The sequence below is a fragment of the Beta vulgaris genome, chromosome 3, assembly GCF_026745355.1.
Source record: "Beta vulgaris subsp. vulgaris cultivar EL10 chromosome 3, EL10.2, whole genome shotgun sequence".
NCBI classification, from domain to species: domain Eukaryota; kingdom Viridiplantae; phylum Streptophyta; class Magnoliopsida; order Caryophyllales; family Amaranthaceae; genus Beta; species Beta vulgaris.
Window position 1 is genome coordinate 33,121,607 of NC_079204.1, and position 23,222 is coordinate 33,144,828.

At 40.7% G+C, this 23,222-nt stretch overlaps 2 protein-coding genes, 1 long non-coding RNA gene and 1 pseudogene across 3 annotated transcripts; 3 read left to right on the forward strand and 1 right to left on the reverse strand.

Annotated features, from left to right (window-relative positions):
* Positions 1 to 3,098: 3,098 nt before the first annotated feature.
* On the forward strand, positions 3,099 to 5,285 carry LOC130590919 (uncharacterized). Its single transcript, XR_008968799.1, has 3 exons — positions 3,099 to 3,510; positions 4,153 to 4,209; positions 4,987 to 5,285. It is a non-coding gene; the product is annotated as an uncharacterized LOC130590919 (long non-coding RNA).
* A 318-nt stretch (positions 5,286 to 5,603) lies between these two features.
* Positions 5,604 to 8,092, forward strand: LOC130590796 (uncharacterized; annotated as a pseudogene).
* A 7,061-nt stretch (positions 8,093 to 15,153) lies between these two features.
* LOC104906710 (uncharacterized) lies at positions 15,154 to 17,694 on the forward strand. Its single transcript, XM_048640370.1, has one exon. The coding sequence runs from the start codon at positions 15,154 to 15,156 to the stop codon at positions 17,692 to 17,694; it is 2,541 nt and encodes an 846-aa protein (XP_048496327.1).
* An 884-nt stretch (positions 17,695 to 18,578) lies between these two features.
* On the reverse strand, positions 18,579 to 21,272 carry LOC125495604 (uncharacterized). Its single transcript, XM_048640371.1, has 4 exons — positions 20,630 to 21,272; positions 20,429 to 20,547; positions 19,331 to 20,062; positions 18,579 to 19,234 (listed from the first exon to the last, which is right to left on the reverse strand). Exons 1-4 carry the CDS (start codon positions 21,270 to 21,272, stop codon positions 19,172 to 19,174), a joined length of 1,557 nt encoding a protein of 518 aa, XP_048496328.1. The 3' UTR covers positions 18,579 to 19,171.
* Positions 21,273 to 23,222: the final 1,950 nt, after the last annotated feature.

Consider the following 23,222-nt stretch of genomic DNA (forward strand, 5'->3'; position numbering starts at 1 on the left):
ACTATGAGTTTACGGTTATGCCTTTTGGGTTAACAATGCACCTGCAGTTTTCATGGACCTTATGAATAGAATTTTCCGACCCTACCTAGACAAATTCGTCGTAGTATTCATAGACGATATCCTGATCTATTCTAAGAACAAGGAGGAACATGAGTCATTTGAGGGTCATTTTGCAGACACTTAGGGACAACCAACTATATGCAAAGTTTTCGAAATGTGAATTTTGGTTGGAAAGAGTGTCATTTTTGGGTCATTTTATCTCTAAGGAGGGTGTATCAGTCGATCCTGCGAAAATCAAAGCCGTGAGTGAATGGCCTACTCCAAAGAATGTCACGGATATACGAAGTTTCTTGGGTTTAGCCGGTTACTATAGGAGATTTGTGAAAGACTTCTCCAAAATAGCAAAACCTATGACAAACCTGATGAAGAAGGATTGTAGGTTTACCTGGAATGAGGACAGTGAGAAGGCCTTCCAAACACTCAAAGAGAGTTAACCTCAGCCCCTGTCCTAACCTTGCCTAATGGGAACGAAGGATATGATGTGTATAGTGATGCATCCAAAAATGGGTTGGGTTGTGTTCTGATGCAAAACGGGAAAGTTATAGCTTATGCGTCCCGACAGTTGAAGCCATATGAAGTCAATTACCCAACACATGACCTAGAATTGGCCGCCATAGTATTTGCACTCAAAATCTGGAGACACTACCTCTATGGGTAACCTGCCGTATCTTCACCGATCACAAAAGCCTTAAATATATCTTCACCCAGAAAGACCTCAACATGAGGCAGCGCAGATGGTTAGAGCTCATCAAGGACTATGACTTAGACATCCAATACCATGAGGGTAAAGCCAACGTTGTTGCTGATGCGTTAAGTCGCAAGTCTAGCCATAGCCTGAATACATTAGTCGTTGCCGACAAACTTTGTGAGGAATTCTCTAGACTTCAGATAGAAGTTGTTCATGAAGGGGAGGTAGAAAGTTGCTGAGTGCCCTAACCATCGAACCAACTTCCTAGAAGAGATAAGGGCGAGTCAACCTGGGGATGTGAAACTTGAGCGAGTCAAGGCAAAGCTTAAGGAGGGCAAAGCAGAGGGGTTTGCGATCCATGAGGATGGAAGCATACGATATAAGGGTAGGTGGTGCGTGCCACAAAAGTGTGAAGAGCTGAAACAAAAGATAATGAGCGAGGGTCATAACACGACGTATTCTGTCCACCCAGGGGGAGATAAGTTGTATAAGGACCTCAAGAAGATGTTTTGGTGGCCTGGTATGAAGAGAGCAGTAGCTGAGTTTGTTTCCAAATGCTTAACATGCCAGAAAGTCAAAAGTGAACACAAGAGACCTCAGGGAAAGATTCAACCCTTAGACATTCCGACGTGGAAATGGGACTCGATATCCATGGACTTCGTTGTCGCCTTACCTAGGAGTCGGGGAGGCAATAATACCATTTGGGTGATAGTGGATAGACTAACCAAGACAGCAAGGTTCATACCTATGAAAGATACGTGGAGTATGGAAGCCTTAGCCAAGGCTTATGTGAAAAATGTCATTCGATTGCATGGAGTACCCACAAGTATAGTATCAGATCGAGACTCTCGATTCCTGTCGAATTTCTGGAAAAAGGTCCAGGAAGCATTTGGTAGTGAGCTATTAATGAGTACAGCCTTTCACCCAGCTACCGATGGTCAAACGGAACGAACTATTCAGACCTTAGAGGACATGTTGCGAGCATGTGCTTTAGAATACCAAGGGTCATGGGAAGACCATTTGGACCTCATAGAATTCTCATACAACAACAGCTACCATGCTAGTATTAAGATGGCACCATTTGAAGCGTTGTACGGGAGAAAGTGTCGTAGCCCTTTGTGTTGGAACGACATCAGTGAGACAGTAGTGTTAGGACCTGATATGATTCAAGAGACGATGGATCAAGTGCGAGTCATTCAAGAAAAGATTAAGACTGCACAGGACAGGCAAAAATCCTATGCGGACCAGAAGCGAAGGGACGAAAATTTCGAAGTTGGGGAAAAAGTGTTGCTTAAGGTGTCCCCAATGAAAGGAGTGATGCGATTCGGGAAAAAGGGGAAGCTAAGCCCTAAGTTCATAGGACCCTATGAGATACTGGCGAGGGTAGGGAAAGTTGCTTATCGCTTGGATTTACCCAACGACCTAGAAAGGGTCCATAACGTGTTTCACGTATCCCAACTCCGGAGGTACGTACCTGATGCGTCACATGTCCTTGAACCTGAAAACGTAGAGATAGACGAAACTTTGTCCTATGAGGAGAAACCTGTCCAGATCCTAGACCGCAAAGTGCGAAGTACGAGGAATAAGGACGTCAGAATTGTCAAGGTGTTGTGGAGAAATCAAACTACCGAGGAAGCCACATGGGAAGCCGAAGATGCAATGCGTCTGAAGTACCCTGAGCTTTTCCAAGAGGTACGTGAGTTACGGGGACGTAACTTTTCTTTTAAGGGGGGAAGAATGCGATAGAATTTCGCGCTTTCACCCTAAAGTATGTTAATTATGTTGATTATGTTAGTTATATGCTAGTTATGTGTGAAAATTGCTTATCTATTGTGTGAACGTTAGAAAACGCTTGTGAAATTTGGGACTTAGAAGTGCAAAAGATCGTCGTTAAGACGGGCTACCTCAAAGTTTCGGGACGAAACTTCTTTTAAGGGGGGAAGCCTGTAATACTCCGTATTTTTAATACTAATTTCGTACTAATTAAGAAAATATAAAAGAATTAATAAAAAGGTATTTTAATTTATTTACAAGTTAATAGGAATAAATTATTAGTAATATGAAATTGTTAGGAATTTCCGGAATTTTAAAAGAGTAACCTAATCGACCTAGGGTTACTACCTTTTGGAAGGGAGTATAAAAAGAAAAGGAGAGGGAATTTCAGAAAACCCTAAACCCTTCTTTCTCCCTCTCCTCAGCCGACATTTTCTTTCTTCTCTCTCTCCTCAGCCGACTTCCTTTGCCTTCTCTCTGTCTCTCGAATTTTTCAGCCTCTCTCCCTCAGATTTCTTTCTTCCTCTCTCGGATTCCCTCTCAGTCGGTGTTTGAGGGTCGCGCGGGCTGGTCTCGAGTGGTGCGAACTCGCGCTGCGAGCGACGAGGGTGTGCCGAGGTTGCGAGCGACGAGGGTGTGCCGAGGTTGTGGTTCGAGGTTTTGGTACGAAAGGCGTGCGGGTGTGCCGAGGTTGTTGTTCGAGAGTTTGGTGCGAAGAGTTGTGCGGTGTTCGAGGGTTGTGCGAAAAGTGGGTCGAAGGTTTTGTTGCGAGCAGTGGTGTTGGCTCGTGTGTGTGGTTCGAGTATTGCGACGAAGGTCGCGGTGTTCGAGGGAGTCGTGCGTGTGTTGTTGGCGTAGGTCGAGAGCGAGCGAAGGGTGCGTCGCTGCTGTGCGCGCCAGCGAACCGAAGAAGGCTCGAGTGGGGCTGTGTGGCGAGCGAAGGCCACCGGAGTTCCGTCGCCGGAATTTTGTGCCGGCGAAAGTCAGTGGTATAATTTTGTACTTAACTTAGTATGTCAGTTTATTAATATTCTTATATTACTGTTTTCAGTAGTTAAGAAAGGTTTGTAAATTATAATTAATAATTAGAGTGTTTAGTAATTTATTAGATTGTTAACTAGTTAAGTTATTGTTCTGTTTTAAGTATAAATTCTGGTTAGGTTTGTAATTGGAATAAGTTGGAAGTAGGAAAATTGTGTCTTATTATTAGTTACAGTTATTACTGTTTCATGAGTAATCTGTTTCATGAAATCTGACTTTGGACATGGAACTTACCTTTGGACATGGAACTTACCTTTTGGACATGGAACTTACTCTTGGACATATGACTTACTTTGGACATATGACTTACCTTGGACATATGACTTGACTTTTGGACATAAGACAGGCTGGACTTATGACATTTTGGATGGGTAAAACAGTGGACTAATGTTACTAATTAACTTAGTTACTCACTAACTCTGACTTCTAAAAGACGTTAAATTCACTAGATTAGAATTATAACGAAAGTTCTGGAATAAGGTTTTAACTATTGCGTAATTCGAATCGATTGGATCGTTATGGTCTTAGTACGTAGTAGTTGTTAGTGTTATCAAGGACGTAACACTAAAAGCTTTGTTTTAACGATTTAGGTCCCAATTTCATAAGCGGCTCGTTCTATTAAGTCAGCGAAAATTCTCCGTTACAAGGTACGTACGCGTACCAGTTTACTTTCAAAGCTTAGTATCATGTTTAGGTTCATTCATGTTATTGGAACCTAGTACCATGATAGGGAACATTTGATTGTGATTGTTTGGTTAGACGTTATAACGTGAAATCAATATGATGCATTGAAATATGTTGCATTGAAATGCGAAGTTCTATCGTAGTGTAACATCAGCATTATTAATCTGATCTATAGAGTAACAAGAGTGTTACTAGGGATAAGATTGAGTTTGGTAATTAAGAGAGTATGTAAATGACTCCTTAAAGTTATAAAAGAATGATTGGTAATAAAAGAAGATTATGGCGATACTTGTAGTTGGACTCCTACAAGTATAGAACAATGGGGGGAGTGTAGGACTTGTCCTACACTCCTACGCAGGCCTACTGTGACGACAGTAGTGTCCTTATATTTTGATAACTCAAGTAGGCGGAAGGTTCCGTTCGATCTTGGGGGATGCATACTAAGGTGATGGGTGTGAGACGGAACAAAACCGTATTTGCATTTCATCTAATAGACCAAGTTGTCTATTAAGGATTCAGTAGCCCGTATGATTCTAGTAAGATGACGGTGCCCGTTCGATGCCAAATAATGAAAGATTAAAGGATGTGAGATAACGTAGGTTCATATAACAGTTGTAATGTATGCATCATTTATGTTCATATAGTTTCAATGGTTCATTACGTACTCAGCATAGCTGACCCTGTGTGTTTTATGTGTTTGTTGTCCTGTGATGAACTATTGATACTTCAATGGGGAGCAGACTAGGTGAGCTGGTGCTGCTGCATGACATCAAGCATATGGGGGCTAGACTGTAGTTTGAAGTTAACTTTTGGTTTGATCATTAATGAATTTTATAGAACATTGTTACATGGTTTGAGTTTGAGTAAAGAGGGGTCATCTGTGATTCCCGAGTTGTAATTACATTTTCTATTCCGCTGCAGTTTGGTTTTGAGACAATGAATTTGAGTTACCGTATTTCTAATTATGCCTTGCGTTCCATCGCGGCGGTAACACTCCCAAAGTCGATGCGACGTAGCATTAGACGTGTATGGATTTTGGGGGTGTTACAGTAGGTGTAAAAGAAAATTGTTGTTTGTCTTTGTAATATTATAATCTTGTAATGTCTTCCATTTTTTCTATTCTTTTGCAATTCTTCCTAATCTGCAATTACATTGCTTTATTTTTCTTGCAAGAATGCAGTCTCAGACAACCTCCGACCAGATTTATTTTTTTCTTTTTTCTAAAGAATGGTATTGCATAAAGGAAATTAAAAATATTGGAGTACAGGTTGTTTCTTTCTTTCTTGTTGTTTTATATCATTAGATTCAGGTTCATTCTATTATACATTGCATAACTTTTTATTCAAATAATTCAACCATGCCTCCCAAAATTAGGAAGTATGATTGTGGCTATGAAAAACGTAAAAAGAAAAAGAGAATTGAAGATCTAATTCAATCACCAAGAGGAGCTCTTGATAAGTTTGTTGTGAAAGAATCAAATGTAGGTACGCATAGTAATAATAATGTGGTTGTGAATGATGAAGTAGTCTTGGATGATAATTGTGTTATTCCTAATGATAATGTGCCTTTAGATAGAGATAATGTTTCTTTTGATGCTAATAATGTGCCAAGTGAGAATGATATTGGTTATAATGAAAAATGATGATTATACAAATGATAATTGTGTGAATGAAGATATGATCCCATTGAAAAAGATAATGTCGCAAATGAAAGTAATGACAATCAATTTGGTCTTGATGTATTCGATCCACGCAATTAGGATACTCTTAATTCTAAAATGATCAAAGTACTAGTAGAAAAGGGACCCAAAAGAGACTTGTCTATTGTAAAAGGTCCTGAAGATAAGTTTTCTAAGCGATTTTCTACAACTTTATATACTAGAATATTGTCAAATAGAGAAAGATGTGATAGAGAATGACTTGTTTATTCGAATGAGCTTGATAAAGTTTTTTGTTTTTGCTGTAAAATTTTTTAAAAAAAGTCATGGAAGAGGTCAATTAATTCATGAAGGTTTTGGTGATTGGTCTCATATTAGTACAAGGCTAAAAGAGCATGAGACAAGTATGGAACATTTTAAGAATATGGCAACTTGGTATGATTTGCGTGTAAGACTTGAAAAAAATGAGACTATTGACAAAGTGACTCAAACACGAATTAAAAAAGAGAAAGAGCATTGGAAAAAAGTGTTAGTAAGAATAATTTCAATTGTAAAATTTCTTGCAAAACATAACTTAGCTTTTCGTGGTTCAAATGAGAAAATATACCAAAAGAGTAATGGTAATTTCTTAGGCTTGATTGAAATGTTGGCAGAATTTGACCTAGTTGTTCATGAACATGTTAGGCGCATTAGCAATGATGAAATACATATTCACTTTCTTGGTCATAACATTCAAAATGAGATAATACATTTGCTTGGTTCTGCAATTAAATGTGAAATTATTAAGAAAATAAAACAAGAAAGGTATTTTTTCCGTAATCCTGGATTGCACTCTTGATATTAGTCACCAAGAACAAATGTCCTTAATATTAAGATATGTCGACTTTGATTTGAGTTCCACTATAATTGGAGAGTCTTTTTTAGGATTTTTGAATGTGAATGATACAAGCGATCAAGGACTTTTTGATGTTTTACAAAATGAGTTGAAAGATCTTAATCTTGATATATATAATGTCCGGGGATAAGGCTATGACAATGGATCTAATATGAAGGGAAAACATCAAGGAGTACAAAAAAGCTTTTAGATATAAATCCCAGAGCCCTCAATACTCCTTGTGGTTGTCATAGTCTTAACTTAGCATTCTGTGATATGGCTAATAAAGTGTTAAAGTCATAGATTTTTTTGGTATCATACAACGTATCTACACAATATTTGCATGTTCTCCAAAAAGATGGCAAAATTTGGAAGACAATGTAAAAGGATTGACTCTTAAGTCCTTGTCATCCACCCGTTGGGAGAGTCGCATCGATAGTGTTAGAGCTATAAGGTTTCAAATGATGGAAATACGAGAAGCTTTACTTCAAGTAGCAGAAAATGATAATGATTCTAAAATAAGAAGTGAAGCTAAATCTCTAGCGACAAATGAGTTGAGTAATTTTGAATTTTTGATGGCAATTATTATCTGATTTGACATATTATATGCTGTTAATTTGGTTAGTAAGCATTTGCAATCAAAGGATATGCTTATAGATGTTGCTATTGGAAAAATAAAAGGGTTGGTATCATTTTTTAAGCAATATAGAGAAAACGGTTTTCATGATGCTTTGGAAATGGCAAAAAAGATTGCAATTGAAATGGAAATTGATCCTACTTTTCGTGAAAAGCATGTCAATAGAAGAAAATGTTTTTTTTTTATGAGAATTCAACTAATATTTCATCTGTTGCTTTCCAATCTCCAGAAGAATCATTCAGAGTTGATTATTTCTTATATATTGTTGATCAAGCTATCATTTCTCTTAATAACAGATTTGAACAATATCAAGAATATGAAAATATGTTTGGTTTCTTGTTTAGTTCTAAAAAGTTGTATTCTTTTAATGATGAGAGTCTAATGTCTTATTGTAGAGGTTTGGAAAAAGCAATGAAAAAAGATGGACAATCTGATATTGATAATTACGAAATGTATTTGGAGTTGCAAATGGTTAAAGAATGCTTGCCTAATGAAGACTTGGGCCCTTTAGATATGTTAAAGTTTTTGAAACATCTTGATTTTTTTTCCTAATTTAGTTATTGCATATAGAATCATGCTGACTATTCCTGTTACCATCGCATCTGCAGAAAGAAGTTTTTCAAAGTAAAAATTGTTGAAGTCTTATATGCGTTCTACAATGTCACAAGAAAGACTTAATGGACTAGCCTTGATAGCGATTGAGAATGATATTCTGGAAAAAGTTGATTATGAAGATTTGGTGGACAATTTTGCTTCAAAGAATGCTAGAAGGATGGCTTTGTTTAAATAAAAGATCCTACTAGATTTTTTTTTTATTTTGGTGTATTTATCAAACTGTAAGGAACGATTTATGACATATAATAATAATAATAAATTATAATTTCTTCTATATAATTATTTTTTAAGGGCCCCATTTTAATGGATAGCACATGGCCTCCATATTTCATGAGACGGCCCTGGGGGTTAGTTATGGCGCGCAACTGGTCTATTCATCAGCTTGATGTCAAAAATGCATTTGTACATGGTGACTTGCAGGAAACAATGTATATGCATCAACCCCCCTATATTTGTTGATAAGATAAAAAGATATTTCCTCATTATGTTTGTCACCTTTGCAAGGCTCTCTATGGCCTCAAACAAGCTCCCCGAGCTAGGTATCTATGTTTTGCGCATTTTCTTCTTCAGATGAGATTTGTTGTTGCTCAGAGTGAAAACTCTTTATTCACTTTTCGTCATGGTAACGATATGGCTTATCTTCTTCTCTATATTGATGATATTATTTTATGCACATCTTCTGATGTTTTGCAGGACTGTATCATTGCTCACTTGAAATCTGAATATCCTATGTTCGATTTGGGGTCACTCAGTTATTTTTTGGGTATTTCAGTTACTTGAACACCTTCCTACATGCTTCTTTAATTCTCAGAAAAAGTATGCACTGGAAATATTGGACCGTGCAGGTATGGGGACATGTAAGCCTGCAGCGACTTCTGTTGACACTAACTCAAAGCTTAGTGCAGATTCGGGTCCTCCTGTGGTGGATCCGACTCATTATCACAGTTTAGCAGGTGCTCTACAGTGCCACACTTTTACTCGTCTTGATATTGCTTATGTTGTTCAGCAAGAATGCCTTTTTATGCATGATCCTCGGGAAACACATTATAATTCATTAAAGCGCACCTCCGTTATATTAAGGGAACATTGGTCATGGATTACATTTATATCCTACTACTCAGTTGTGTTTGGTCACTTATACTGATGTTGATTGGGGCATGTGTCCTGACACTCATCGTGCTACTTCTGCTTATTGTTGATTTCTCGGTGATATCCTGATTTCTAGGCAGTCTAAGCGTCAACCTACTCATTCTAGATCAAGTGCTGAGGCAGAATATCGAGGCGTTGCAAATGTTGTCGTGGAATCTTGTTTGTTACGTAATCTTCTTTTGGAGTTGCATTGTCCTCTCCGACAAGCTACTATTGTTTATTGTGATAATGTCAGTACTATTTATTTATATTACAACCTAGTACAACACGAATGCACCAAACATGATGAGATGGATATTCATTTTGTTTGGGAAAAGGTAGCGTTGGGTCAGGAACGCGTGTTACATGTTCCTACTCGATATAAGTTTGCCGACATTTTCACTTAAGGTCTTTCGCGACATTTATTCTTGGAGTTTAAGTCCAGTATCAGCGTTCGCCCTCCTCCCCCTCCGATTGTGGGGATGTGATAGAATAATAGTATAGTTAGGATATATTTTGTTCCAAGAATTATACTATGGATAGGTTTTCTAATGATAATAGGACTATCCTAGGATGTATAACTATAAATATTGATCAATGATAATCACTTAATATTTGTTGACTAGTAGCACTTCGACCTATAAGTTTAACATTTGTTTGCTTAAGAAGTTGTATTATTGCTTTTGTCTTAAATGATTGTTTAATTTATCACAAGTAAGCATTAGGGGTAGTTAGAAACAATTGCTAAACTTTCATGAGTCCTTAGCTACAAGGTTTTCTAGCAACATGAGGGAGAAAGACAGAGGTTGAGAGAGAACACTAAGGGTGCGTTCTCTTCAACTTATTGGCCCTGAACTAATCTGAACTGAACTTATTAAACCTGAATTTGAACTGATCAGAACTTATTAAACCTAATTGGACTTGATTGAACCTAATTGGAAATTATTGGACCTGATTGAAACTTATCGACCTGATTGAAACTTATTAGACCTTATTGGCCCTGATTGGAACTTATTAGACCTTATTGGACCTGATTGAAACTTACTAGACCTTATTGGACCTGATTGAAACTTATCTGACCTTATTAGACAAAAAAATTGACGAGTAATAACATAAATATTACCCCTAACGTAAATATCACCCCCTCAAAATTTATTATGAAGTAATAATTATTAAAATTCGTCCTTTAAAATTATTATTATTAATTATCTCTTATGATAAATAATTTAACAAAAAAAATTTACTATTTATATATTTGCCTATACATAACTTTCACCACTAATATAGTAGAAAATCAAAAGTTGATTAACATTTATTGCTAACAAGTGAGAAATTGGCACATATGAAAAATTTATGACTAATATAGTAGAACTCATTAATTCTCACTCCACTTTCATTTACTTGAAGGTAGTAGAATGCATTAACTCCTTATCTCTCACTCTATTTTCATCTCACTTTTTACTTGTATTAACTACTCAATTACACATTATAATGATTATTATTGTTAATCTCATTTGACCATGATTATAATATTTTTTAATAATAATATAATCAGCTAATAGTAATATGAATAATCAAATAATAGACAATAATACAAGTACAAAAATATACATTGTGGTACTTTAATAAAAAATTCTAATAATATTGTTGTAGCCTAAAAATCAACGGCTATAATGGTGACACGTGGCTCTATCACAACCTTGCAAGTGGTGTTCGCCTATGCTGGTAAAGTACATGGGTCATAAATTTGCATGGACTGAAGTACACCTTTTTGAAGAAAAGTGTACCAAAACCCTTCTTGTGGCCCAACATTGTACTTAGGCCCAGTCAAGGTAAAAGCATATTTTTGTAAAAAGGATGAGGTGTACTATCCAATCAACACCTGCCACGTGTCACAGCATTATTGCTTAGCCAATCAGATGCTCCCAAATTAGGGTGACATCAAGGTACAACAGTCATTTCAAATAGTATAAATAGTCCTTGAAATCAGGGGAAAGATACGTTTTTTCAGAGCATAGTACTGTTATTCTGCCATAAATTATCTCTCTCTCTCTACTTTCTCTCTTTAAAAGTTCCTTCATACTCCTAATACCTGACTTAAGCTTCGAAGGGAGAAATACCACCCAAACCTCCAGGTGGGTCCCTTTTTGCAGGTTTCAAGATAGAGCTCAGGTCCAGGATTCGAGTTCAGGCGTTGTTGCACAAGTCTCCAAGTGGAGAACCTACTGTTGGGGATTGTAGTATTGGTTTACTGGTTTTGCACTACATAACAAATATCATAATTAGCTAATGGTAATATTAATAATAAAATAATAAATAATAATACAAATATTTAATAAAATAATAGACAATAGTACAAGTATAATACTATATAATCATTGTGGTAGTTTAATTAAAATTCTAATAATAACATAATCAGCTAATGATGATATGAATAATAAACTAGTGGACAATAATACAAATGTTTATTAAACATTGACTATTTGAACCTTATTGGACCTGATTAGACCTAATTGAAACATATTGCACCTGAATAGAACTTATTGGACCTTATTAGACCTAATTGAAACTTATTGCACCTGATTGAAACTTATTTGACCTTATTAGACCTGATTGAAACTTATTGCCCTGATTGCAACTTATTAAACTTATTAGACCTGATTGAAACTTATTTGGTTTACTAGTTCTGCACTATTTAACATTTGGCGCCGTCTGTGGGGAGACGCAACAATGACTGATTGTCACTCATCCAATGCTAGGAACATAAGCTTTGAGATTCAATTGGAAGATACAATGGGTGACAAGAGGCCACCCCGAGGACGACACAGGCCTTCGGCTGCCGTTCGTCTCTCTGGGGGGAGTAGGGGCCCTATCATCCAGGAGAATCTTGACGGTCTAGTGACAGCTGGTCATCTGGGAAATGTTTTGAATGACTTCCAGGCTAGGATGGCCGCTGTCATGGAGGAGCAAATTAAAAGCAATATGCTGTTTTTTCAGCTTAATCCAGGGCAGGATGTTGCGTTGCCGCTTAGGGGGCAGTCTCAAGAAGGTCGTTCAGGGATAAGCTGGCCTCCTCGGCAGGAGAAGACAAAGCCACTGTCTAAGGAAAAGCAGCCAGCCGTCAGTGAACCAAGAAGGAAGATGGACTGGAAGTTAGTAGTCCGTCCAGGAGATAACATTCCTCCAAGTGGTCACAAGATGGAGACGGATGCTCGGGAGTACATGGAAGCCAAGAGGGCAGCTGCTCTCCAGCGCTCGGCCTCAGGGTCTACTCCCTATATGAAGGATCCCCCATTAAGGATTCCATCCAAAATAGAAGGAAGAAGTCAAAGACCTTCGGCTGTTCAGCCAAGGCAAGAAAAAACGGTTATACAACATATATATGGACGATAGGCGTCAGGCCTTATCTAACACCTCCTCAAAGCTAGTGCTGAAGGAATATCGTCGGGAGAACATACCCATTGAGGGACATGTTGGGACACTCAAGATTAACTGGCCGACTCCTTTCCCAGCCAGAATCATGGAGTCACCCCTCATTCCCAAAGGTTAAGCTTCCGACGATAGAGCCTTTCGACGGCACTACAGATCCGGATGATCACTTGTCAGCATACAAATATCAGATGTATGTTCAGGGAGTTGATGATGCTACATGGTGCAAGAACATTCCAGCCACGCTGAAAGGGGTAGCTAAAAATTGGTTTAACAATCTTCCACCTAACTCAGTGAATAATTTTACTAAGCTTAGTATCTTGTTTACCAGCCATTTTGTCGCAAATCGACAAGAGCAGAAGACCAGCATGCATCTAGGAAAGGTCGTCCAAGGACCTAAGGAAGCTCTAAGAAGTTATGTAAAGAGATTTAACCTGGAAGCATTGCAGATCTAGGATCTGAATGCGGGAGTGGATTCGGGGTCTAAGACCTGGAAGTTTTAAGTTCGATTTGGTGAAGAAGAAGATATCCACCTTGACTAAGGCCCTTCAGGAGGCCGAGGCATTTATTCATGCTACGGAAGTTTGTGCGGAAGCAAAGCAGTCAGAGACAAAGAAAACTGAAGAAACCATTCAGCCGAAAAAGAGCATCCCCATGAAAGCTGAAACTTGGGCGGTGACTTCAATGACCAGTTCATCTAGAAGAAGCAAGAGATCTGAACTGGCATCATCAGCTGAGCCTATAGAGTTCAGCAAAGAGCAGTACTCCATCCTCATGAAGATCAAAGATCAATATGAGCTAAAGGCACCGGTAGAAATGAAGATGCCTTACAGAAATAGAGATAAAAGCAAGTACTGTCATTTCCACAAAGATTGTGGTCATGAGACGAACGAATGTAAGCATCTGAAAAGAGCTTGGAGGACTTAGCTTGCCAGGGTAAAATGAACTCCTATTTACCTCAGGCAGGTAGAAAATTCCAGAAAAAGGACAATCGTCAAGGGAGAAGAAAATATGATAAAAGCACTGACGAAGATGTAGTGCTAGTGATTTATGGAGGATTTGCAGCAGAAGGTCCTACAAATCGCGGCCACAAGAATTATTTGCGGGAACTCAGCCAGGTGATGCTTACCAACCAGGGAGAGTCTGATCCTCTCCCCAAAATTATGGTCAACGAGCAGGATCGTGGAAAGATAAGAACACCTCATGATGACCCGCTGGTGGTAGAGATGAAAATAGCAAATCTCAGGGTAAGACGGATCTTGATTGATACAGGAATTTCTACCGATATCATCAGCGCAGATTGTCTATCTAAATTGAAGTTTGACGAAAATAATCTAGTTCCAGTTAATCACCCCATCATTGGGTTCGGCGGAGGAATCATTCATCCGATGGGAACTGTCACTTTACCCGTCAGGATAGAAGACAAAGACGCTTCCAGGATGCTTTTTGTCAAATTTTTGGTGGTACGAGATTTGACAGCTTATAATGTCATTCTTGAACGACCCACCTTAAACCACATCAAAGCGGTGATTGTTACCCATATAATGTTAATCAAGTTTGAGTGCGATGGAGGGAAGATTGGATCTCTATATGGAGACCAGCAAGCAGCAAGGGAATGCTACCTCACCACTCTAAAACCGTCATCATGGAAAGGAGAAAAGTCGGAGCGGCCAAAAGCCATAGAGGAAGAGCCGGCCAAGATAATGAAAGGCCAGATAAGTGAGTTGAAGAATGAAGTAGGGAAAGCTCAGGTGAAGGTTCCTCAAGAGGACAGGCCGTCCATACTCTTGCCGAGCAAGAAGAGGAAATGCCTGGCCATCAAGGATGAGAAAGCTTCCTTGTAAGAAGTGATGGCCATTATGCACATGGGACTAGAACGTCCAGAACCGGTGGAAAGACCAGTAGAGATTTTTCTAAACGAAGAACGTCCAGAAAGGACGCTGAAAATCGGATCAGTTCTGGGTTCTCAGACGAAAGACGAATTGATCGCGCTACTGAAGGAGTTTGAGGATGTTTTCGCGTATACAGTTAAGGAAATGCCGGGGAATGATCCCGAAGTTGCTTACACAAGTTGAACATAGAACCGGGGCAGAAGCCACTCCGGCAGAAAAAGAGGCACTTGGGTCCAGCCAGGAACCAAGCTGTTGATCAGGAGGTCCAAAAGCTATTAAAGTCAAAATTCATCCGGCAAACCTATTATCCGGATTGGATTGCCAATGTAGTCATGGTCCCCAAGCCGAACGGCACTTGGCGGATGTGCGTTAATTATACCGATTTGAACAAGGCGTGTCCAAAGGACAGTTTCCCTCTGCCTAAAATCGATCGGTTTGTTGACTCCACAGCGGGGCATGCGCTACTTAGCTTTATGGATGCCTATTCAGGTTTTCACCAGATTCCTATGTGGCCTAAGGACCAGGACAAAACCTCGTTCATCACTGAGAAAGGTCTTTATGGCTGGCTGAGGATGCCTTTCGGCCTCTGAAATGCACCAGCCACCTTTCAGAGGCTTATAAACACAGTCTTTAAGGCGCAGTTAGGAAGGAATATGGAGGCAGCACATTGACGATATGATCGTTAAATGCCGAAGGGAGATGGATCATCTGGAAGATTTGCGAGAAACATTCATAACTCTCAGAAAATACAAGTTAAAGCTCAATCCGCAAAAATGTGTGTTTGGAGTAGTTGTCGGGAAGTTCTTAGGATTCTTGGTGGATCAACGAGAAATTGAGGCCAATCCTGACAAGATACAATCAATTTTGAATATGACTTCTCCGTCCAAGATTAAAGAAGTCCAGCGTTTGACGGGGTGTCTGGCCGCCCTTGGACGATTTCTATCTAAGTCTGGTGATAAGTGTCATCATTTCTTCGCAACAATAAAGAAGAATGCGAAGTTTGAGTGGATGGAGGAAGCAGAAAAGGCTCTTCAGCAAGTAAAAGAACACCTACGGCAATTGCCCAGGCTAATCAGCCCGGCCGAAGGAGAAAAATTATATGTATGCTTGGTCGTATCTCCATTCACGGTTAGTGTTGTTCTCTTAGCTGAAAGGGAATCAGTACAAATACCCGTCTACTTTGTTAGCCATGTGCTAAAAGATGTTGAGGGCAGGTACTCAATGGTAGAGAAGTTCGGCCTGGCACTGCTTATGGCCAGCCGGAAGCTAAGATCGTATTTCCTTACTCATAGTATCCTCGTCTATACTGATCAGCCTTTGAAGCAAGTTTTGCATAAGATGGATGTCTCTGGACGAATGCTAAAGTGGTTTGTGGAGCTCAATATGTTTGGCTTATCGTTTGAGCTCAGAAAAGCGATTAAAGGGCAGGCCTTAGCAGATTTTATTGTAGAGCTTACTCGGCCTGCAATAGAATACGTCCAAGACCCAGCAAAAGGAAAGCGGCATTGGACCCTTATGGTGGATGGGTCGTCCACTGCCAATGGTTGTGGAGATGGGATCATCTTTCAATCACCTGAGGGAGACAAGTTTGAATACGCCATGAAATTCCAGTTCCAGGCTTCGAACAATGAAGCAAAGTATGAAGCTCTGCTAGCCAACATCAAAATGTGCAAGGCGGCCGGAGCCTTGGAAATTGAAGCAAAGACGGACTCTCTACTGGTAGTCAGTCAAGTCAATGGAGATTTTGAATGCAAAGAAGCATCCATGAGTAAATACATGAATTTGATTAAGGAAGAGATAAAAATATTGAAACGGTTTGTTCTCGACCAAGTCCCAAGGTTGGAGAATCATCAAGCTGACGCTCTCTCAAAATTAGCAAGTGTAGCCGAAGGGGATGAGCCGAGGACTGTGTTTTGGGAGATAAAGCCGGCCAAAAGCATTGATCAGAAGGAGGTTCTGTTCCTCAGCCGAGAAAACGTGTGGATGAGTCCCATCATAGAATACAAGAAAACAGGACAACTGCCCATTGATCCTTTGGAAGCTAAGTATGTAAAGGCCAGGGACAAGTGGTTTGAGCTGTGGGATGGAACTTTCTACAAAATGGCTTTTAACCGGCCACTCCTCAAGTGTATTTCTCGGGAAGACGGCCTAGAAGTCCTAAAAGAGCTGCATGAAGGAGCTTGTGCTTCCCACAATAGGGGAAGGGCATTAGGAGAAAAGGTCTTAAGGACTGGTTACTATTGGCCTACATTAAAGGAGGACGCTTTGTTGTATGCAAAGAAGTGTAATAGTTGCCAAAGGCATGGCAACATTTATCAAAAGCCGTCCAACTATCTGACTCGAGTTCTCTTTCCCCTCCCCTTTGCCAAATGGGGAATGGATATTCTTGGGCCCTTTCATGTAGCAGCCGGCCAGAAAAAATTTGTGATAGTATCAGTAGACTACTTCACAAAATGGGTGGAGGCTGAAGCAATGAGAGGAATCAATAGCAATGATGTGAAAGGATTCGTCTGTAAGAACCTCATCACAAGGTTTGGGATGCCTCAGTCTATCGTTTTCGACAATGGACCACAGTTTGAGACACCCAAGCTCCGTGAATGGCTGGCCGATCAGGGTATTAAAGCTCACTTTGCTGCAGTTGCTCATCCTCAAGCAAATGGACAAGTTGAAGCCTTCAATAAGATCTTATCAGCAGGAATTAAAAAGAAGCTAGACAATGCAAAAGGGTTGTGGGTAAAAGAGTTAGAGTTGGTTCTTTGGTCGATCAGAACAACGGTCAAGAACTCAACTGGAGAAACTCAGTTTATGCTCGTCTATGGCTCAGAGGCCGTCCTCCCCATTGAAATTGAAGAACCAACTCTGCGAGTCATGCCATATTCAGAGGATACCAATTGGGCTGCTCTCCGGACGGCCTTAGATCAGGTGCCTGAAGTAAGGGACAATGCTCTGTTAAGGACGCAACTCTATAAATTAAGAATGGCTCGAGAATTTAACAAGAGAGTGGCAAGGCGGCCACTGAAGAAGGGAGACCTCTTCCTAAGAAAAATGGAAGTAGTCGGCCGAGCCAAGGAAATGGGTAAGCTCACCCCCAATTGGGAAGGACCTTACAAGATTGTCCAAGAAGTTCAGAATGGTACCTTCTGTCTAGAGCAAATGGACGGTCGTTCTGTTCCAAGGACGTGGAACTCTAATACTTTGAAGAAATACTTTGTTTAAGATAGCTGAAAGAAGTGTAATCTTTTGCTAGTACACATTAATGAAAAAGTAGAGATGTATAAATGTATCTTGGCTCCAAGCCAAGCAAAATTCATATAAAACAAATCTAATTCTCTCCTATGACTGTCTCTTTGTTTGATATGTTTGCCTTATTTAGTTGTCCAAAGGTACATACCGTCGGCCAAACCGACATATAGAGCAGAACGGCAAATAAAATTATCTTCTATTAGGAGACCGGCCAACATGTTACAACCTATACAGGATAGCACATGACATATGCCTACAATTAGTTAACTTAAAGAGTTAACATCTCCTAAGCGAAGGCGGTTGGAATTAGGACGCTTTAGTAAAAGTGTCATACTTTCCATTCAAAGGCCATACCCTGAGATAACAACCTTAGTAAAGGATCAAGTTATTTCAAATTTTAAACAAGGATGGACGAGTTACCCTAAGCTTCATAAAGTGTTAAGTTATCTTGCATCAGTGTATTATGGTCACTCTCCTTCTTGAACCAAAGAAAGGTTACTGAGACCTCTTCATCCAAGAAGGGGGGCATATATAGGCAAAACATACAATTGCAGATAACCAAGTCCTTGTACAAAAAAGTTGGCATGACAAGTTCTAATGAACGATACCCAAGTTTCAGGTCGAACAGTTTTTTAACTTGGCATATCTGATAAATAAGTCTTCGACCAATGAACGCTAAGCATTATTGTTCAGAATAATTAGTTTAAATGATAGACGTCATGAGTATGAGATTCTGAGACAAAGATGTAAAAAAGAATCTCTTTTATAGATAATTAAAAGAGGAAATTACAACTTAGTCTAAAATTACAATAAATAAAAAGTCCTACAAGGCTAAGTACAAAACGCCTACAAAGATAAAGTACAAAAGGCCTACGGCCAAGACTAAGGGACGGGAAGACTAAGCCTCTGGAGGATCAGTGTTATCTTCGTCTTGAGCTTCAGGGTCGGCCTCTTCTTCTCCTTCTTCGTCGTCCGAAGACTCCTGAAAGGTTGGAAGTTCCTCCCCGGCCACAGTGGCCTTGTAAAGACTTTCTTGGAAGTCTTGCCGACGGACGAATCCTGGGATATCATCCTCCTCGGCCAGCATCTCAAAGGCCTTCACAGCCCAGGATCTGGAAGTGTCGATCACCTCGCTCAGGGCCCCCTTGGCCGCCTCAAAAGATAACTTAGCCTCTTCTGCCAATGCGTGGTTTTTGCCTCGAAGATAGCGGTTTTCTCTTCGAAGCTCCGCCGCCACCAGCAGAGTTGAGTTTCTCTCGTCCTTAAGAGAGTGCTCTAGAGTAGCCCTCTCGTCTAGAAGCACCGTCAGCCGGAGTAGGTAAGTTTGATTCAAGGCCTCCATTTCGGCCGATCATTTTTCCCAGACCTCCTTGGACTGACGGTGCAGCACTTCCTGCTCGACCATAGAAAACTGAGCCAGGTCTACTGCTAAGGTAACTTCCCGGACGAGCTACTTGTTTTCCTTCATAAGCAGTCTAGCCCAGTCTTCAGTAATCATGCTGCGAGCAAAGAGCTGAAATAGGAAAAACGAAGATATGTTAGGATGAATGCAAAAGTGAGGAAATATATGCAAGTACAGAAATCAGGCGGCAAAAGAATAAGAATATACCTCAACAGCAAGTTGAGACATGTAGCCTACATGCCCTGATGAAACTCCCCTCAAACCTTTGATGTAAGGCTCAGGGAAACATTTGACAAGCTCCTGCTTAAGCTTCTCACGATCGGCCGAAGTCATCCTCGCGAAGGCGGCCGATGATTCATCGTCCGAAAGTGTGGGAGACCCATCAGGAGCTGCTTCAGCTACCCCTTTTCCTTTATCTGATAGAGGAAACTCGTCAATATTCCGGACGGGTATGACTACGGCTTGTTTGTTGGACGAACTCATCGGTCGCCCGCTGACGCGCAAAGTCCTAACTCTGTTAGAATAATTAGACTCACCAAAAAATCGGGAAGCTGATCTATAAGCCGCCGGCATTTGGGACACCAACTTGGCCACTGGCCCAGAGAAGGTCGTCCTATCTAAAGCCGCATCCGGCTGAGTAGAAGACTTCTTCGCCTCCTCGGTCCCGTCCAAAGTGACAACCGCGTCCGGTTGACTTGAAGCGAGGGGGAGAGTTGAATCAACAGGGCCGGCATAGGAAACCAGGGCCCTCTCCTCGGAGGACGGAAGGACTTCCTCTGCTTTGGGAGGAATCTCGACCTTTGGCAAGGCCGGCCGAGATGACTTCTTCTTTTTGGCCGTGAAGCCTTTGGATTTTTTAGGGGGGGCTTCCCCGGTCGTGGCCGGCCTCTTCTTTGAAGCCGCTTTCTCCGCCAACGCCCTGGACGTTGGGGCATTTTTCTAAAAAGAGAAGAAAAATGTTAGTGGCCGGAAAAAGAAGGTAAACGGCCAATAATATTTTAGCTCGTGGACAGAGCTCTGTTAAAAGAGGTGCCCGTCCTACAAAGCTGAAAGCAAGATGAAGAGCATTCTCTGCATAAGGAAGTCGGCCAATAAAAGTTGGACGACTTCCCTTCTAGAAGAATATAGGTTTTGGCCGACTTCCCCTTTGGAGCAGGGTCCGTCTTAGCAACAACACCCGTCCAAAAGGGCAGAATGTTCGCTCTTAGACGAACCTTGTGGGTTAAAGGAAGGCGGCCAAGATACCCCGGGACGATTTGCTCCTTATAGAAAAGATTCGTCCAAACAAATTATTATTATGTATACCAGGGTATCCGTCCTCTTCTTAGAGCCGGTTTTGCTATACTCCTTCCAGAGGGAGTCTGCGAATTTGGACGAACTCATATCTCCTGTCCAAGATTTCTTGAGCTTTGCTCTAGCCGAATCTGTATAAGAAGAAAGAGCATAATTATATTAATGGTTGTCGTTGGATGAGTAACTTTACTTGGAAAAAATTACAAGTTATACCTCTATACTCGGCCCGCCGCAAGCCGGCGGCAACCAGGAAGTTATCACTGTAAAACATCTCTTTGAAGGGGATCCAATTGGACGGACCCTTAAAGGAAGTGTTATTGATGGAATACTCTGATATTCTGAAGTACTCCATTTCTTCAGCTGAGGTACTCTCCAGCTCTAAATAGGATGTTGTTCGTCCAGTATTGGTAGTAGCTCGGCTGAAGTACCGGAGCCATCTAGCAACGACTTCATTAGGCGCCTGGACGAACAAAAATTCGGCCTTCCAGGCGTGCATCTTGGACGTTTTGTCCCAAGACGTCAGGAAGCCCTGACGATTGCACACACTGAACCAGGCTCCGTCCATAGTCCGGGGAACCTTAGAAATGCAGTGTATTTGGGAGAAGGCGGCCAGGGAAGGATCTACACCTTTTAGCTCGCAGACGGCTAGAAAGGTTAGAATATTCTGCCAAGAATTTGGGGAAAGTTGGTTGTGGCCTATGTTATAGTAATGAAGAAGGCGGCTGATGAAAGGATGCAATGGAAATCGCAACCCGGCATCTAAAGCTAGCCGATAAACAGCAAGTTGGCCAGAAGGAGCACTAAGGATAGTGTCCTCCAGGCCAGGAAGAACGAAGCGATACCCCGGCATAGGCATTGTCGAGCAAAAATGCTTGAGGTCGGGGACTACTCGTCCTAGCCAACTATTGTCAGCTAGAATAAATCTAGGGTAAGATAAGGACGGCTCTTCTGAGTCGCTAGCCGGATTCGAGGAGGCCTCCACATCGTTGGTCTCGTCCGTGGTCATATTATGACCGGACGGACTGGGTTCTGGAGACCCTCAAGGAATGCTTTCCACCTTGACGCTTTCAGGGGAAGTGTTTTGATTTGCTGGTCGGGCGCTTTGAACATCACGCTCTCCGTCAGCAGGGACTCGTCCAGTTGACACTCCATTTCTGAGCTAGAGGCCGGAAGGTTTATCCCTCGTCTAATGCGAGTTGTTTGCTTGACGCGCGCCAGATTACCCTGCACAGGTAAAGACTGGGTCATCTAACTTTGCCGTCCATGTCCAAAATAAAAGAATGCATGGCCGGCCGAGATAGGCCCAACTCTAGAATGTGCCGAAGAAGAAAGGCTCTCCGTTCTAGGGTCAAGACCAACCCTTGAGCGGCCGGGAATATTCGAAGAAGAGGACGAGTCCATTTTTCTTAAAAAATGTGAATGCAAAAGAGAAGAAAACAGAGAAAAGGGTTACCTGTTGAAAGTGCTTGGACGAGCAGTATGGACGAGCTAGATAAGACCTTGGACAAACTGATGGCACTTATCAAGAATTCAGACGAAGAAATTTTCTCTCTCTAAAACTCAGTAAAAATGGAGTTGAGTCTCTCTCTCTAGAAAATATCTCAAGGATCTTAAAATGATTCCAGAAGCGACAAAGGAACATATTTATAGAGGGGTGAAAGTGACCCACTCATCCGGTAAAAATAATCGTTGCATCCCAAATGTCTTTGAGGGTTGACCTGATAAGACCGGCTAAATGGCGCCTCCTTTTTGAAAAAGAAGGGCAGTTCTGGTCGGTTAAAAGAGGAAACCAACCGTCTTGGCGTCCAAATGGTAACTGCCTCTTTTAAGGGGCAAATGTTGTAGCCTAAAAATCAATGGCTATAAAGGTGACACGTGGCTCTATCACAACCTTGCAAGTGGTGTTCACCTATGCTGGTAAAGTACATGGGTCATAAATTTGCATGGACTGAAGTACACCTTTTTGAAGAAAAGTGTACCAAAACCCTTCTTGTGGCCCAACATTGTACTTGGGCCCAGTCAAGGTAAAAGCATATTTCTGTAAAAAGGATGAGGTGTACTATCCAATCAACACCTGCCACGTGTCACAGCATTATTGCTTAGCCAATCAGATGCTCCCAAATTAGGGTGACATCAAGGTACAGCAGTCATTTCAAACAGTATAAATAGTCCTTGAAATCAGGGGAAAGATACGTTTTTTCAGAGCATAGTACTGTTATTCTGCCATAAATTATCTCTCTCTCTCTACTTTCTCTCTTTAAAAGTTCCTTCATACTCCTAGTACCTGACTTAAGCTTTGGAGGGAGAAATACCACCCAAACCTCCAGGGTGGGTCCCTTTTTGCAGGTTTCAAAAAGAGCTCAGGTCCAGGATTCGAGTTCAGGCGTTGTTGCACAAGTCTCCAAGTGGAGAACCTACTGTTGGGGATTGTAGTATTGGTTTACTGGTTTTGCACTACGTAACAAATATCATAATTAGCTAATGGTAATATTAATAATAAAATAATAAATAATAATACAAATATTTAATAAAATAATAGACAATAGTACAAGTATAATACTATATAATCATTGTGGTAGTTTAATTAAAATTCTAATAATAACATAATCAGCTAATGATGATATGAATAATAAAATAGTGGACAATAATACAAATGTTTATTAAACATTGACTATTTGAACCTTATTGGACCTGATTAGACCTAATTGAAACATATTGCACCTGAATAGAACTTATTGGACCTTATTAGACCTAATTGAAACTTATTGCACCTGATTGAAACTTATTTGACCTTATTAGACCTGAT